The 15050-nt window shown below is 41.2% G+C and overlaps 1 protein-coding gene across 1 annotated transcript in view; it reads left to right on the top strand.

The window, feature by feature from the left end:
* ATF6 (activating transcription factor 6) overlaps positions 1-15050 on the top strand; it is a 224609-nt gene that overhangs the window by 37016 nt on the left and 172543 nt on the right. The window contains exon 9 of the mRNA XM_047704064.1: positions 13829-14014. Within this exon, the coding sequence (XP_047560020.1) occupies positions 13829-14014 (186 nt within the window). The remainder of the gene's footprint in view (positions 1-13828; positions 14015-15050) is intronic.

Below are 15050 nucleotides of genomic sequence, written 5' to 3'. Positions count from 1 at the left end.
GTTAAAGCATTTGCCAGCTAACTTTTGCTTTCCTTAAAAGTGATACAAAAATATCTCATGTATTAAGTAGTAATTGAACATTATAGGCTTAAAGTTTAACGAAGTTAAAGTCAAATAATCACTTTGACAGTGGATTCTCCTAAACTGTTAGTGGGAAGGCAAACCTATATGTGTTTTCTTTAAAATAAAAGTAGATATTCTTGGTTGTTAATATTGCTACTCTACCTTTTCTTTAGGTATTGCAAAATACTTTTAAAATTTTGTGCTTGTTATAATCTGTTGTACCATGATTTATTAACTAGCATGTTAGTAACCCAGTAGTGAAATTGCACCATTGTTGCATAAACACAAATAAGTAATGTCCATTCAGCAGTATTTTAAAGACCCATAACAAAGGAATACTATCTGATGAAAACAGAACATTGAAGATCTCCAGTAATTCCCATAGTTTCCGTAGGTTTTGAAAACTGTGTGTGTCCAGACATGGAAGAAAATTTAGTGTTAATTTACGAGAATATACATGGATAGTACAGGATCAGCCTTGACTGTTAAAGTTCGTTTATTTTGAGGACTAGAGAAGGTTAAGCATAGTGGTTATGGCATAATAGGCACTAAAACACAGTATGGGCTTCAGTTGAGCATGAAATCGTACGGTGCTGGGATTTGCTTAAAATACTCTGGGGCAGGGGGCAAGGAGCACAGGATGGAGGAAACAAGATTGGCAAAATGTTGATGATCATTAAAGTTGGGTGTAATCTTTCTCTCCTTTTGGTGTGTGGGAAAATTTCCACAATAAGTAAATAACAAAAGTCCAAAAATATCCTGCGCTATTTTCGACTAAAAAGTTATACAGCCGGGGCACCTGGGTGGCTCAGTGGGTTAAAGCCTCTGCCTTCGGCTCAGGTCACGATCCCAGGGTCCTGGGATCGAGCCCCGCATCGGGCTCTCTGCTCAGCGGGGAGCCTGCTTCCTCCTCTCTCTCTGCCTGTCTCTCTGCCTGCTTCTGATCTCTGTCAAATAAATAAAAAAATCTTAAAAAAAAAAAGTTATACAGCCAATAAAAGAAAGAGTATGTTTTTCACAGGAGACTGAGATAGCTAAGAATGATGAAAGAGAGTATTTTTTAAATGATCCTTTAAAATCTCCTTTTAATCCTTTTTAAGTTATGAATTTGTCTTTTTATTTTTAAAGATTCCTCTGTTTATCTGAGAGAGCGAGAATGTGCATGCTGATACAGTGGAGAGGGGCACAGGGAGAGGGAGAGGGAGACTATCAAATGGACTCCCCACCAAGCACGGAGCCTGATGCAGGGCTCGATTCCACCACCCTGAGATTATGACTTAAGCCAAAACCGAGAGTCGGGAGTTCGACCCAGGAGCCCCTCACAGTTGTCTTTATATCATGTTAGGACATTTAAAATATTTATTATGAAATATCTTAGACATGAAAAAAGGTAAAGACTAATTAGAACTTAAAAAAATATAGATCGACAGTATGTCACAGTTGTTAAATTATTCACATAGTGTTAGTTTGTATTCTTGGCTTTCTAACATCCGATTGTGGGACAGTCCAGAGGCATATGGCTAGGATAGGGAAGATGTCTTGAAACGATGTTCTAGTAGAGGAATGGTTTAAGGGTTGGAATGACTCCATGAACCAGAAGAGAACACTGAGCATAGGTCTGGGAGCTGATTCCAGGACGTGAAGGTTGATGTGTAGAAAACAGGATGATTGTTCTGGGTTGTTCCAGAGGACTCAGCTAGAATAGGTGCAGATACATTATAGAAAGGTTTTGTCTCATCCTAAAATTCTTTGATCGTGTCATTACATTTAAAAACAGGAGGAGGGGACGCCTGGGTGGTTCAGTTGGTTAAGCATCTGCCTTCACTCAGGTTATGATCACAGGGCCCTGGGATTGAATCCTGTATGGGGCTCCCTGCTGAGCAGAGCCTGCTTCTCCCTCTGCTTCCTCCTCTGCTTTCCACTCGTCCTGCTTGTGTTCTGTCTCTTTCTCTCTGACAAATAAGTAAAATCTTAAAAAAAAAAAAAAAAAAAGCAGGAGGAAGCCTTTTTTTTCTTCTAGGCTAATATCTGAATAATGAGCGTCTGTAATGTTGGCACTCATCATTGTATTCTACAGACCCATTTTGTAATCTCTGAACATTTCAATTAATTATTTGTTGAACAGACGTTTGCCATAAGTTCCTTGGTGTGAAAGAATTTTTTTTTTAAGATTTTATTTATTTATTTGACAGAGAGATCACAAGCAGGCAGAGAGGCAGGCAGAGAGAGAGGAAGGGAAGCAGGCTCCCTGCCGAGCAGAGAGCCCCATGTGGGGCTCAATCCCAGGACCCTGGGATCATATCCTGAGCAAAGGCAGAGGCTTTAACCCACTGAGCCACCCAGGCGCCCTGAAAGAACATGTTTGTTCTGCTCTTGCATCAGTAAATTATTCTGATAAAGTCTCAGTCAACATTGAATGGGGGATGTGTGAGATGCAGAAGTATAGGCCTGACAGGCATCATCTTTTTTTTTTTTAAACCGGTATTTATTGGTTACCATTGTTATTACTTTGCAGAGTTTAGAGTTGACAAGATTATAGAAGAGAGATTTCACCTACTGTGTGTCTAGTGCAAGAGACCTAAAGGTGATGAGAGTAAATTTCTAGTCAATGTGCATTAAGGTTTTGTGTTTATTTTTCCCTGGCCAGCACATCAGGAAGTGAGCCAGGTCTTTTCAGTGTGAGTTCTCTGGTCGAGGTTTTGACTTAATGTTTATTTCAAGTAACGAAACATCAGTCTGTCCTATCAGCTGGCCAAGCCGCTCAGGAACCCAAAGAAAATTTGTTCCAGAAGGAGCTGCAGGAAACTTTGATCTGCTGGTATAGTCTCCTGTGTTAAAACTTGGTCGACCTTAATAGTGCACATGTTTGTTAGACTCAAGTCCTATTAAATTATGATAAATTTGAAGTAGTATAAATTCTGGATTCAAAATGGCCCAGAAGAAAAATTTTTCATTATGTGCCTTTGAATCCAAAGCCTGGTGAAGAAGCTGTAATTCAGCAGAAGAAAAAGCGCGTCAGTCTTCGTGGCTTTACAATGCTGACGTGGCTTCTTTTTCCTACCTTTTTTGTTCTTTCGTTTGGCTAGTCTCACTCTCTAGAGGCCTGCTACTGCCCTGAGTAGCGTTTTTTTGCACACCACATTCTGCAGACTGCATTCGGTGCCGCATTTTCTGTTATGAAACCGTTTGCCTGGTTCAAATTATAATCTCACTCTTCCTGCCTTTTGCTGGTAAATCTGTTCTCTTTAACTCTTGGAAACCTTGCCTAAGTTTTCAAGAAATATAGTTGGTTTTTGGCTCTGATCGTGATGGAAAAAATGAACGTGGTCTCTCATTTCAGTGTAGAGATTCTCTTCTTTCTCAGTAAAAGGCAATCTTAGAACTGCAAAGTTGCCCTCATAGGAGAGGGTGCGTATCTTTCTTTGAAGAGCTATTGAATGTTGTCAGACATCAAACCATGGACTTGAACGTAGGCAGACTATTTATTTATTTTTTTAAAGATTTTATTTATTTATTTAACAGAGAGAGAGAGAGGCGCCACAAGTAGGCAGAAAGGCAGGTAGAGGGGGAGGAGGAAGCAGGCTTCCCGCTGAGCAGAGAGCCCAATGCGGGGCTTGATCCCAGGACCCTGAGATCATGACCTGAGCCGAAGGCAGAGGCTTTAACCCACTGAGCCACCCAGGTGCCCCTAGGCAGAGTATTTGGATCTGCACTGCTATAACTACTACTCCGTACCCATCATAATTCCATAAAGTTCATGAAACATTATGGCCCCGGTTTTAGGGCTATGGAGTTACATTGATGTTATTTTGGGGGGATAAAAGACCAGGGGAAAACAGGTGGGGAAATGATATTCTACGTCCTCCGCGGCGGACCAAGGTGGGGCCCAAACCCTTAATGGAAGTCAGTAGGTGGTGACAATGGAAAGAAAATGATCAGGAGCTAGGTCAGAATTAGAAATACCAGATGGGAGGTACCCTGATCAAGGGTACAAGGTTTGCTGACAGGAGGCCTCAGGCCTTCCTCTCAGTCCATTCACCCCATTAAGCATCTTACAAACCCTTTATTCTTGCACTGTTCTGATTCTTTACTTAGTGACCTCGATCCCTCCCAACCCAGTCCCTAGCCCTTGGGAGTCCCTGTCCTGGTCACTAAAGCCAACATGAGAAGCTGGGGCCAGGGGGATCCTTTTCCACCTGCCTGCAGGTATTAGAAATAGTGTGAAGGGGATTCCTTTGGCATACTAAACGGAACCTTGTTAATTTCTTTTCTCTGGAGACAGTGCTAGTTCGGCTCAAGATTTCAGGTATTGTTAGTACTTTGAGTGTGGAGGTGATGTGATCTGGGACCAGATGGGGCCAGTACACACAGTGTTCCTTTATGGCTGTGCAGGAGGGCTGAGTTTTGGGAGTCTAGCACTTCTCCAGCGAGCAGTGAGCAAGTTTCCTCATTGTCCGGAGGAAGACATTACCTCATCTCACAAGGTTTTTTGCTGGAAACACAGCCCTGAGAAAGGGCCTGGGTAAAGAGCGGTTAGGGCCTTGTATTCTTGGCATGCCCAGGAAGATGTATAGCAGCAGGACTCCCAAGAGACCCCTGGAGAAGTATCTTTCAAGAAAAATATGCATCTAAAATAATTCGTTTACAGTGCAAAACAATGCAGAGAAACCCTTAGAAAGATGGAGAGTGCCTGCGTTCTCTTTCGGGAGAAAAAAAAAAAGTGTTGTTTCTAATGACTCTTAAGCTGCTTATTTTATCTCTAACACCCAAGAGTAGGTCCTCTGTTAGGTCCAAGTAGGAGCTGAATATCCATCCTTAAATGGTGCGGCCAGCCTAGATCTAAGAAGATGAAGAATGAATAGATACTTTTCAGTGACGGAATTCTTTAATAACAAAGACATTGAGATCGTGATATTTCTTTAGGCTTTAAAGTAGAGGAATCCATCAGAACCAGTTCAGCAGAAAGGATTTGGAGGACTCAAAAGATATCCAGATTTTAGTAAAATATTACTTCTGTGCTGATTACTTTTCTGGCTTTGCTGCTACCAGGGACTGTGCAAATCAAAGAAAAATGTGCTTTGTTAAAATACTTGTAGTTTCTCTTTGAGGCTTTAAAAAATTTATCTTGAATAAGGACTTTGGCAAGTAACTTCATTTGTGGTTACAGTAGCTTTGGAAAGGGAAGTGAGCAGAAGGTGGTTTTATTCCCCTCTAGGTTCTATTTTACTAGGTTAGATTTCTGTCCCGGCACCTGGAGCAGTCTTCTGTATTTTTCAGATTAGCATCTTGATAAAGTTAATAAATAATTATTCTTAAAGGGATCCTGATTTTTTTTTTTTAAAGATTTTATTTATCTGACAGAGACAGACACAGCGAGAGAGGGAACACAAGCAAGGAGAGTGGGAGAGGGAGAAGCAGGCTTCCTGCAGAGCAGGGAGCCCAGGGAGCCCGATGCAGCGCTCAATCCCAGGACCCAGGGATCATGACCTGAGCCAAAGGCAGACGCTCAACGCCTGAGCCACTCAGGCGCCCCGGGATCCTGATTTCTATCTTCATAAATGATTAACACTTAATTCTCTTTTCTCTGATTTCCCTTCCTGCATCTTGTCCCTGAGGATAGTCCTTCCATGTCACAGATGAGTATAGCCACTCGGTCCCCCTGCCCAGAAGCAGTCGTTGTCACTCATTTTTTGTGCCTCTATCCTGAGACAGTTCCTTAATGTGATTCTAGTTTTAGCCATTTACCTGTTCTACAGAAGTGGTAACGAGCATGTCCATTCTGTCCTGCACCTTGCTTTTCTCATTTGGTATATCTTAGGGAACTCTCTGGATCAGTACATGAACATTTTTCTTTTTCTTTAATAGTTGCGGGGTAGTCTGTTTCATGCAGGCATCATAATTACTTAAGACTTTAGAAGGTTTTTTCTTTGTAAGCATTCCTCCATCGAGTAACTTGGTACTTAATGTTGTTTATGTGCCAGGATATCTGTAGGAGACATTTCAGGACTGTACTAAGAGAGTCAGAAGGTAGGTAGTTTTTCGATATTAATAAATATAGTTAAATGGGCCACCATTGGGGTAGTAGTTTTTTTTGTTTGTTTGTTTGTTTTTTAAGATTTTATTTATTTATCTGACAGACAGAGATCACAAGCAGACAGAGAGGCAGGCAGAGAGAGAGAGGGAAGCAGGCTCCCTGCTGAGCAGAGAGCCTGATGTGGGACTCGATCCCAGGACCCTGACATCATGACCTGAGCCGAAGGCAGCGGCTTAACCCACTGAGCCACCCAGGTGCCCCTGGGGTAGTAGTTTTAATTCATCCTTCCACTTTGAGTGTGTGAGAGTGCCAGTCATGGGGCTGCTCAGAGCCTTCTATGGACGGTGTCTCCACAGAGAGTTCCCCTTTTCCTTACGTCACCCCTTTCTTTGCATAATCGTTTATAATACTGGGTATGTGCATTTTTCTGGAGAGAGAAAGTCTATAGCTTCCTGGGTAATTTTTTTAGTAGCTTGTTGAGATAAAATTCACACACCATTGAGTTCTAAAATTTAGTGGTTTTCAGTATATTCACAGAGTTGTGCTGCGATCACTGCTATCTAATTCCAGAATGTTCTTATCACCCTAAAAAGAAGCTCCGTACCCATTAGCAGTCATTCCTGTTCTGATCTTTTCCCCAGCCCCTGGCAACCACTAGTCTGCATTCTGTTTGTATGGAATTGCCTATTCTGGACATTTGATGTCAGTAGAATTATCCAGGGTGGCCGTTTGAGTATGACTTCTTTTACTTAGCACAATGTTTTTCAAGGTCCATTCAAATCATAACATGTATCAGTACTTACTCCTTTTTATTGCCAAATGATTTCCCATTGTTTGGCTGGATGGCGTTTTGGATTGTTCGTTTACCAGTTAATGGGGATTTGGGTGGTGGCCACTTTTTGGCTATTAGGAATAATACTGCTTTGAACATTCATGTGTAAGTTTTCATAGTCTTTTTGAAACCCTTTTTAATATAGAGAGTATTTACACATCAGTGAGAAAAATGCAAGTTACCCAACAAATAGGACAAAATATATGAATAGATAATTCACAAAAGAGAATGGCAGGTTTTTCAGGAAGGTATCAGTGGCTCTGTATTCTTGAATGGGGTATGCCCTCTGAAAGATTACTATTTTAAAATATGTGAAAGAATATTAATTATTAATAGAAGAGAACTTTTGACTGGTTAAAAAATGCTATTCAGGGATTAAGTATCATGGTTAATATTTTCTGTGGCTTTTATCTCCCCTTGCTGTTATGAGTTCTAAAGAAAAGTATCTGTATGTCTTTTTTTTTTTTTTTTGAAGATTTTATTTATTTGACAGAGAGCACAAGTAGGCAGAGAGGCAGGCAGAGAGTGGGAAGGGGAAGCAGATTCCCTGCTGAGCAGAGAGTCCGATGTGGGGCTCGATCCCAGGACCCTGAGATCATGACCCGAGCTGAAGGCAGAGGCTTAACCCACTGAGCCACCCAGGCGCCCTTCTGTATGTCTTTCTTCTAATTCCCCAGCGTGGTACGTGCACTGCAGCCCTGAAAGAGAGAGAGAGAGAGAGAGAGTGTGTGTGTGTGTGTGTGTGTTAGACTTTGCATGTGATAATAATGTCAGATACTTAAAAGTTGCAGAAACAAAAGTTGTCCAGAGAATGCCCATGTACCTTCATCTGTTAACCTGTTACCATTTTACCCCATTTGCTTTATTCATTCTTTCTTTCTGTCTTTCCACATACAGACTCCTTCCCCCCCCAAACCATTGTAGAGTATGTTACAATTTTTACCACTAATTTTTCAGTGTGTGTTTTTTCAGAATAAGGATATTCTCCTGCATACCCACAGTAATCAACTTTGTAAATTACATTTGTTAAATACTTCAACCTGCTGTCAGTATTACAGTTTTGTTGGCTGATATAATATCCTTTATTGAATTTTATTCCCTTTCAATACAGGACCCAGTCTAGGGCCAGATACATTTAGTTGTCTCTTTAGGTTCTTTTAATCTGGAACATTTGCACAGTTTTTGTCTTTTTGATGCTTTAGAAGAATTTGGCTCTTTTCTAATATGGTTGGTTTTTTGTTTTTTTAAAGATATTAGAGAGAGGGACAGAGCATGTGAGCGGTGGGGGGGAGGGGCAGAGGCAGAGAGGGAGAGAGAGAGAATCTCAGGCAGACCCTCTGCTGAGCACGGAGCCCATGCAGGGCTCAGTCCCAGGACCGTGCGGTCATGACCTGAGCTGAAATCCAGAAATCCAGCCACTTAACCGACTGAGCCATCCCAGTGCTTCTCTGATACAAGTTTTAATAAGTACTCCACATTCATACTGCATTATAAATCATTTATTTTTACATAGTTCTATTTGACTCTCACAAAATCCTTGTGAAGTGGGTGATATTTATTCCCCTTTCACCATGAAAGGAGTCAGTTGGTGAGGTGTTTTGGGCAAGGCCATATTGCCGAGATGGCGAATACCGATTAAGTGGTGTGTGTCACCCTTGCCTAAGCGCATGGCTCTCAGATACCCACTTAGAGCGACGCACTTTAAACCTCCTGACAGCCCTTTGAGGTGAGCGAGAGCCCCGATACGTACGGGGTAAGGAGCAGACGGAGGGCTCGCCGAGGATCTCAGTCAGCTGTTCACCCTTGGGCTCTTTTTCTGCTTCTGCAGCGATTAAATGGGATTTCCAGATTTTGTCTGTTTTTGTTTTTGTTTCTTTAAGTCATTTTTAACATTTAAAATCTGTGAAAATAGGAGCTGAAATGAGGGCAGATAATTTCAGTATTGCTTTAGTTTCACAGTTTATCTGAGCAGCTGTGAGGCATTGGTGACGGAATTCAGCATTTTTGCCTCCTCACTCAATTTTTTCATAGCCGCAGGGTATCTCTTTTTACTGACACTTACGTGTGTGTGTGGTGCGTTACAGTCGACAGAGACCCTCACATCCGAGTCGTGTAATCCTCGCCTCGGTCGCTCGACCTGCTCCGGCTGAGTTGGGATTCAGGTCTAGGCCTTGTCTTGGTCCAGTGCGGCTGTCACCACTCTGTGCTCCCTTAACGGGGCTTTACTTTCAAGAGAGCGCGGAGGCAGTACAAACTGCAAATTACCTACATCTTGAAACTTGCTTCTCCCTCTACAGATGTACTCTCTTAATTTTTAAAAAATTTCAGCAGGTGGTTTTAAGTCTTGAGAGACAAAGTATAAGGGCTGACAGTATTGGAACAGTTTGGTGATCTGAGATAAAATTTACAGCAAAGTTAATCTCCTTTGTCTTGGGACGCAGTAGTCCTTACTAGGATATGTGGCAGTTCATTATACTTGTTTAGCATCAGGACTAGGACCATCTTGGTTTTGGTTGGAATGAGACCTTCAGAAGATTAATGGGACGGATCTCAAGTTTTTGCCCACAGTCCACAGTAAGAAATGTGTTTTACATCTTTCTTAACACACACAAGTCTAGTGAGACAGTAAGCTCTTGCTACATAGAAAATATTCTGTTTTCTTTTATTCCATTCTGTGACTTTCTGTCAGTTTTTTTTAAGTTTCTTGTGACCTACTAAATTTATCACACTACTTGATATTGGGTTATAATTTCAAAAACACTATTCTGGTTTAAATCCCTTTATTACTATACAAATAGGTCCCAGGAGAAGAAATGATTCTTCAAAATCTTTCAGTTAATTCATTTCAGTGCTGAAATAAGAGTTAAGGACACCCAACGTCCAGTGATGTACTGTCCTCTAATGACTCAAATTGCTATTACTCTTTTTTTTTTAAAGTAGGTTCCACATCCCTGTGATTGATACCCAAGCCAGGATCCAGAGTCAGATACTTAACTGACCAAGCCACCCAGGAGCCCCTAAATTACTATGACTCTTAGGTAGCTACATCAGGTATTTCTAGGGACATCGAAAACAGAGGAATCATTAACTGAAGGCACAGGAAACTGCTCTGAGGGCCCTTTGATGATCCTGTGCAGGGGACTTTCTCCGTTCTTAAGGAAGCTGTGCCGCACAGTGTGGCTTTCCTAAGAGCATCTGGTGGATACTCCTGCCCTCGTTCTCTACCGGTTTTTTCTCTTCCCTCGGAACATGAGATTAGATAAGGCAGCCCGGACCTACCGTCCAGCAGGGATTTTGTCTATCACCCTTTCTCACTTGGGAAATCACACTGCATGCCCAAAGGCGTTCTTCATCCAAAAAAAAAAAAAAAAAATTTGCAGGGTGAAGGTTATTTCTTCGACTCTGCCAGTTAAATGGCTCAGGTTGCCAGTAATGAAGCTGCTTTATTTAATTTTCGCTGACTAGGAACTGGGTCTAACAGACATGCACCCAACACAATTTTTTTTTTTTTAATATTTTATTTGTTTATTTGACAGAGAGTTAGAGAGCACAAGTAAGCAGAGCGTCAGGGAGACGGGGAGAGAGAGAAGCAGGCTCTGATGCGGGGCTCGATCCCAGGACCCTGGAATCATGACCCGAGCTGAAGGCAGCCACTTAACCAACTGAGCCACCCGGGCGCCCCCCCCAACACAATTTCTTAAAATGTTGGCTTTCTGTCATGAGGTTTGAGAAGAGTACGGGTAATATAAGAGGAGATTTTCCCCTTTTCTGTTTTAAACAATTTTCTGAGAAAAAGTTTTTTTAATGATTCGTTTGTTTTGTTTTATGTAATTTCTATATCCAACACGGGGCTCAAACTCAAAACTCTGAGATCAAAAGTTGCTTGCTTCACTGACTTAGCCAGCCCAGTGCCCCTAAAAAGGGAATATTCTTAAGAATCATTAGAGAAATCAAACTAAAATTACCTAATTTATTTGAATATTTAAAATGAGAGTCCCACACATTAAATTTGCTAATGAGTTTAGCTGTACACTTTTTTAGAAAAGCTTACTTTTTTAGAAAGTATTTATAAATATATTTACTATGATATGCAATAATATGTTATATAAATTAGAAATGTATAAGATAATGTACTTCTTTGGCTTTTAAATCAGTTTCAAGTAGACAAAGCTTCTTTTGTATGTAATGGAAAAATTGGTTTGTCCGATATGAAGATACTGTCATTAATCAGTAACAGTTTGTATATTAGTTTAGAGATTCAGCAAAATAAGAATTACAATTGAGAGAATGATATATCATAAACCAGTGATTCTTCATAGTTACCAGTACCTGATCTCGCTGAGTTCATATGAGATGTTGGAATGTATTTCTTAGCATTAAAATATCCTATTTTAATATCTTTGATTTATAGTCATACAGGACTTTGAAGCTCATTTCTTAGCAACATCACAGAATCAAAGGTCCAGTCTGTTTTACTTATAAGAAGAACATAATACAGTGTTTATTGATTGATAACTTTTAAAAGACTTGGAATTTTGACTCAACTTGGGTGAGGCTTCAAAAAGTACTCATTCATTTGTGAAAGTTCTCTTTTTACACAAGTCTTTTTTACAATCAAACAAATGTTTGCTGAATAATGCAACACCGTATTACAGTATAGGGGCACTAAAGGGAGAGAATATTTTACAGCTGTGAAGTTTTTCTTTTTTCTTTTTCCAAGGCACAGTGCTTGAAGGGGGAGTCCTCTGAAGGCAGGATGATCAGAAGCAGGGACTGACCAGCTGTTCACTCATTTTAGTCATGTTAAATCATCTGATATGCCTGTAAGAAGAGAAATGTCAATTGATTAATAAGCCATAGTATTGATTTTATGTTTTCAGACTACTAAAGGAGATTAAGCTTCCAGATACAAGCATTTCCATAAGCCTTTCTTTTCGAACAGGTGCATAATGAAAGTAAGCACAGAGTTCACTGAGGTTGGAGTTCCATGCTGGGATCCAGGACTTCCATTTGATATTAAAAACAGTGTGGTGTTGGGGCTCCTGGGTGGCTCAGTGGGTTGAAGCCTATGCCTTCGGCTTGGGTCATGGTCCCAGGGTCCAGGGATCGAGCCCTGCATCGGGCTCTCTGCTCGGCAGGGAGCCTGCTTCCCTTCCTCTCTCTCTGCCTGCCTCTCTGCCTACTTGTGATCTCTGAGTATCAAATGAATAAATAAAATCTTTTAAGAAAAATAAAAATAAATAAAAATAAAAACAGTGTGGTGCTGGTGTGTGCTGGGCTTACAGTCAGCCTACCTGAGTTCTGGCTGTGGCACTCATCAAATGATGAGGCTTATCTCAAAGAATCTTGACTGTAATAATTTCAGTAAGAGGTGATTCAATATAGAGCATCAAAATAATTGAAATACTATGCTGCCGTTCTCATTGCATGTCAAGGATGATTATAACACAGTGCAAAAGTCAGTTTACAAAACAGTAATTACAGTCTAATTTTTTTTCTTGTAAAATGTATCCCCCCACCAGAAAAACAAACACCACAGGGTGTGTGTGTTAGTCTGAAAATAATTTTTTTTTTGTCTAAGAAATACAGAATAACTTATCCAGATAGCTGAAGAGAGCTTGCTGAGATGTAAAGTTGAAATTCTTGTGTTCAGTGATGCCTGTGGGTTTCATTTATTTTTATTCTCTATCCTTTGTGTCTATTGGTAGTATTGAGTATTTATTTTCAGAGCTATTGTATCTTTTTCCATGGGAAGAAATGGATGGCCACAGGTGGTTTTCATTTTTTCTGCATGAGGCATGTGCATTGACAGCCTTTGAGACCTTAATGCTTTATAATATGCAGGTGCTTTTATTGTTTATAGAAGTTCCTAATCCTTGTTTGAAATTTATTAAATGGTGTTCCGTCTGTAAGCCTCCCTAAATTCCATAGATTAATTAGCCTTTAAAGCAAGGTTGCCTTTTATCTAACTGCAGTATAAACTCTTCCATCTGGGAACCTTCTCTTTCCCGCGCTTGCTCAGTGTTCCGTGTACCTCAGCACTCTGGTATTAAGTATTAATTATGGACATTGACATTCCCAGTCACCACGAAGAACACTCAGAACAACAGTAGATTGAACAAAGTGGCATTGTCCAGAGAGTAGTTTGACGTGGTGAATAATTCATTCATCATGGCTTGGCCGCTGCTGTGTGCGTGCGCACATGTGCGTGGCATTATGGGGGGGGTGCGGGGGTGCGGAGGGGGGGTGGGTAGTTATTCCATAGGGAAATTTTACAGGTGACAGTTCTGTAAGTTAGCATTCTTAGGAAGTTTCAGTTAAAGGAAGAAAAGAGAAAAACACCCTCTTTTGACATCCCATGTGGCTTTTTTTTCCTTGCAGGTTCTGATTGAAAGTTTGTTGACAGTGTTTACTGCAGAGAGATTGGCTTTGGTTCTTTTGAGGGAATGTAGCATGGGTTTGGAATTGTGTTGTTTTAAAAGAAATCAATATTAAAGGATTTAATTCTGTTTACTAGTCTCAGTAAGAATTATTGAATACCACAGAGTGGAATGTTTATTTTTATTTTTTTTTAAAGATTTTATTTATTTATTTGACACAGAGAGAGACCACAAGTAGGCAGAGAGGCGGGCAGAGAGAGAGAGAGAGAGGGAAGCAGGCTCCCTGCTGAGCAGAGAGCCTGATGGGGGGCTCGATCCCAGGACCCTGAGATCATGACCTGAGCCGAAGGCAGCGGCTTAACCCACTGAGCCACCCAGGTGCCCTCTTTTAAAACCTTTTTTAAAACAGCCAGTAACTTGTGTTTGAACAGTTTTGTTTAAAAATGATGGGAAGAAATCAGTATATTCCGGTCTGATTCTAAAAGCAGAATATTTCTGATTTGTTATAACTTTTGCTAGATTGCCGTGCTAAGGAGACAGCAACGTATGATAAAAAATCGAGAGTCTGCTTGTCAGTCCCGCAAGAAGAAGAAGGAATACATGCTGGGCTTAGAGGCCAGGTTAAAGGCTGCGCTTTCAGAGAACGAGAAGCTAAAGAAAGAGAACGGATCCCTGAAGCGACAGCTGGATGAAGTCGTGTCAGAGGTGAGTGCTAGTGAGGCTGCCCGATGAGGTGGGTTCGAGTAGTCTCTCTTTTCTGGAGAAGCCAATTGGAAATTGTGTAAAAAAAGAATACTAGGGCGCGATAAACCCCAAAGCATTTGCAGTCAGAGTATGGCATTAGAAAGAGGAGCTGTGGGCTGTACCTGCCAGTGTGTTCAGAAGCTGTGTGTTTCCTGGGTAGCTTGCTCGCTCTCTTTTCTGACTAAATGAGTCCCCTTGAGGACCCTGAATAGTCTCGACAGGTCTTTCCTTTTATAAAGATTTTATTTTATTTATTTAACACAGAGAGAGACAGAGAGAGAGAGAGAGATCACAAGTAGGCAGAAAGGCAGGCAGAGGGGGAGGGGAAGCAGGCTCCCTGCTGAGCAGAGATTCCTGATGCGGGGCTCGATCCCAGGATGCTGAGATCATAACCTGAGCCAAAGGCAGAGGCTTAACCCACTGAGCCACCCAGGCACCCCTAGGTCTTTCCTTTTAAAGAAGAAAATACAGAAGCGCCCTGGTGGCTCAGTTGGTTGAGCATCTGACTCTCTTGATTTTGGCTCAGGTTATGTTTTCGGTCCCGGGATGGAGCCTGAGTCAGGCTCCATGCTCAGCCGGAAGCCTGCTTGAGAATTTCTCCCTCTGTCCCTCCCCTCATGCTCTCTCTTTCTTACTCTCTCAAAAACAAACAAAAAGAAAGAAAGAAAACACAAAATAAAAAATTTTAAGGTCTTTTCTCTACCTGACCACTATTATGGTTTTTGCATTTTGTTGCCGTGCTAGTCCCAATAAAGTCAATCTTCTCCTTAATTCTGTCCCATGAAACCTCCCGTCTCAGGATTTCCCACTCCAAAGGGATGTCTGTGCCTACTGTGTGGGGCTTTTCCCACTGTTCTGTCTTGCCCTGACTGAGCACATGTTAAGGGATTTAACAGACAGGGAAATAAACTGCAGATGTCTTTTAAAATTCTTTGAAGACCCATAAAAATGTTAAATTGTTGAATTCTTTCCTTTTGGGTGCAGAGGAGACTGCAAG

The sequence above is a fragment of the Lutra lutra genome, chromosome 15 (genome assembly GCF_902655055.1).
Source record: "Lutra lutra chromosome 15, mLutLut1.2, whole genome shotgun sequence".
Taxonomy (NCBI): domain Eukaryota; kingdom Metazoa; phylum Chordata; class Mammalia; order Carnivora; family Mustelidae; genus Lutra; species Lutra lutra.
This window is presented reverse-complemented; position numbering and strand designations above follow the sequence as displayed.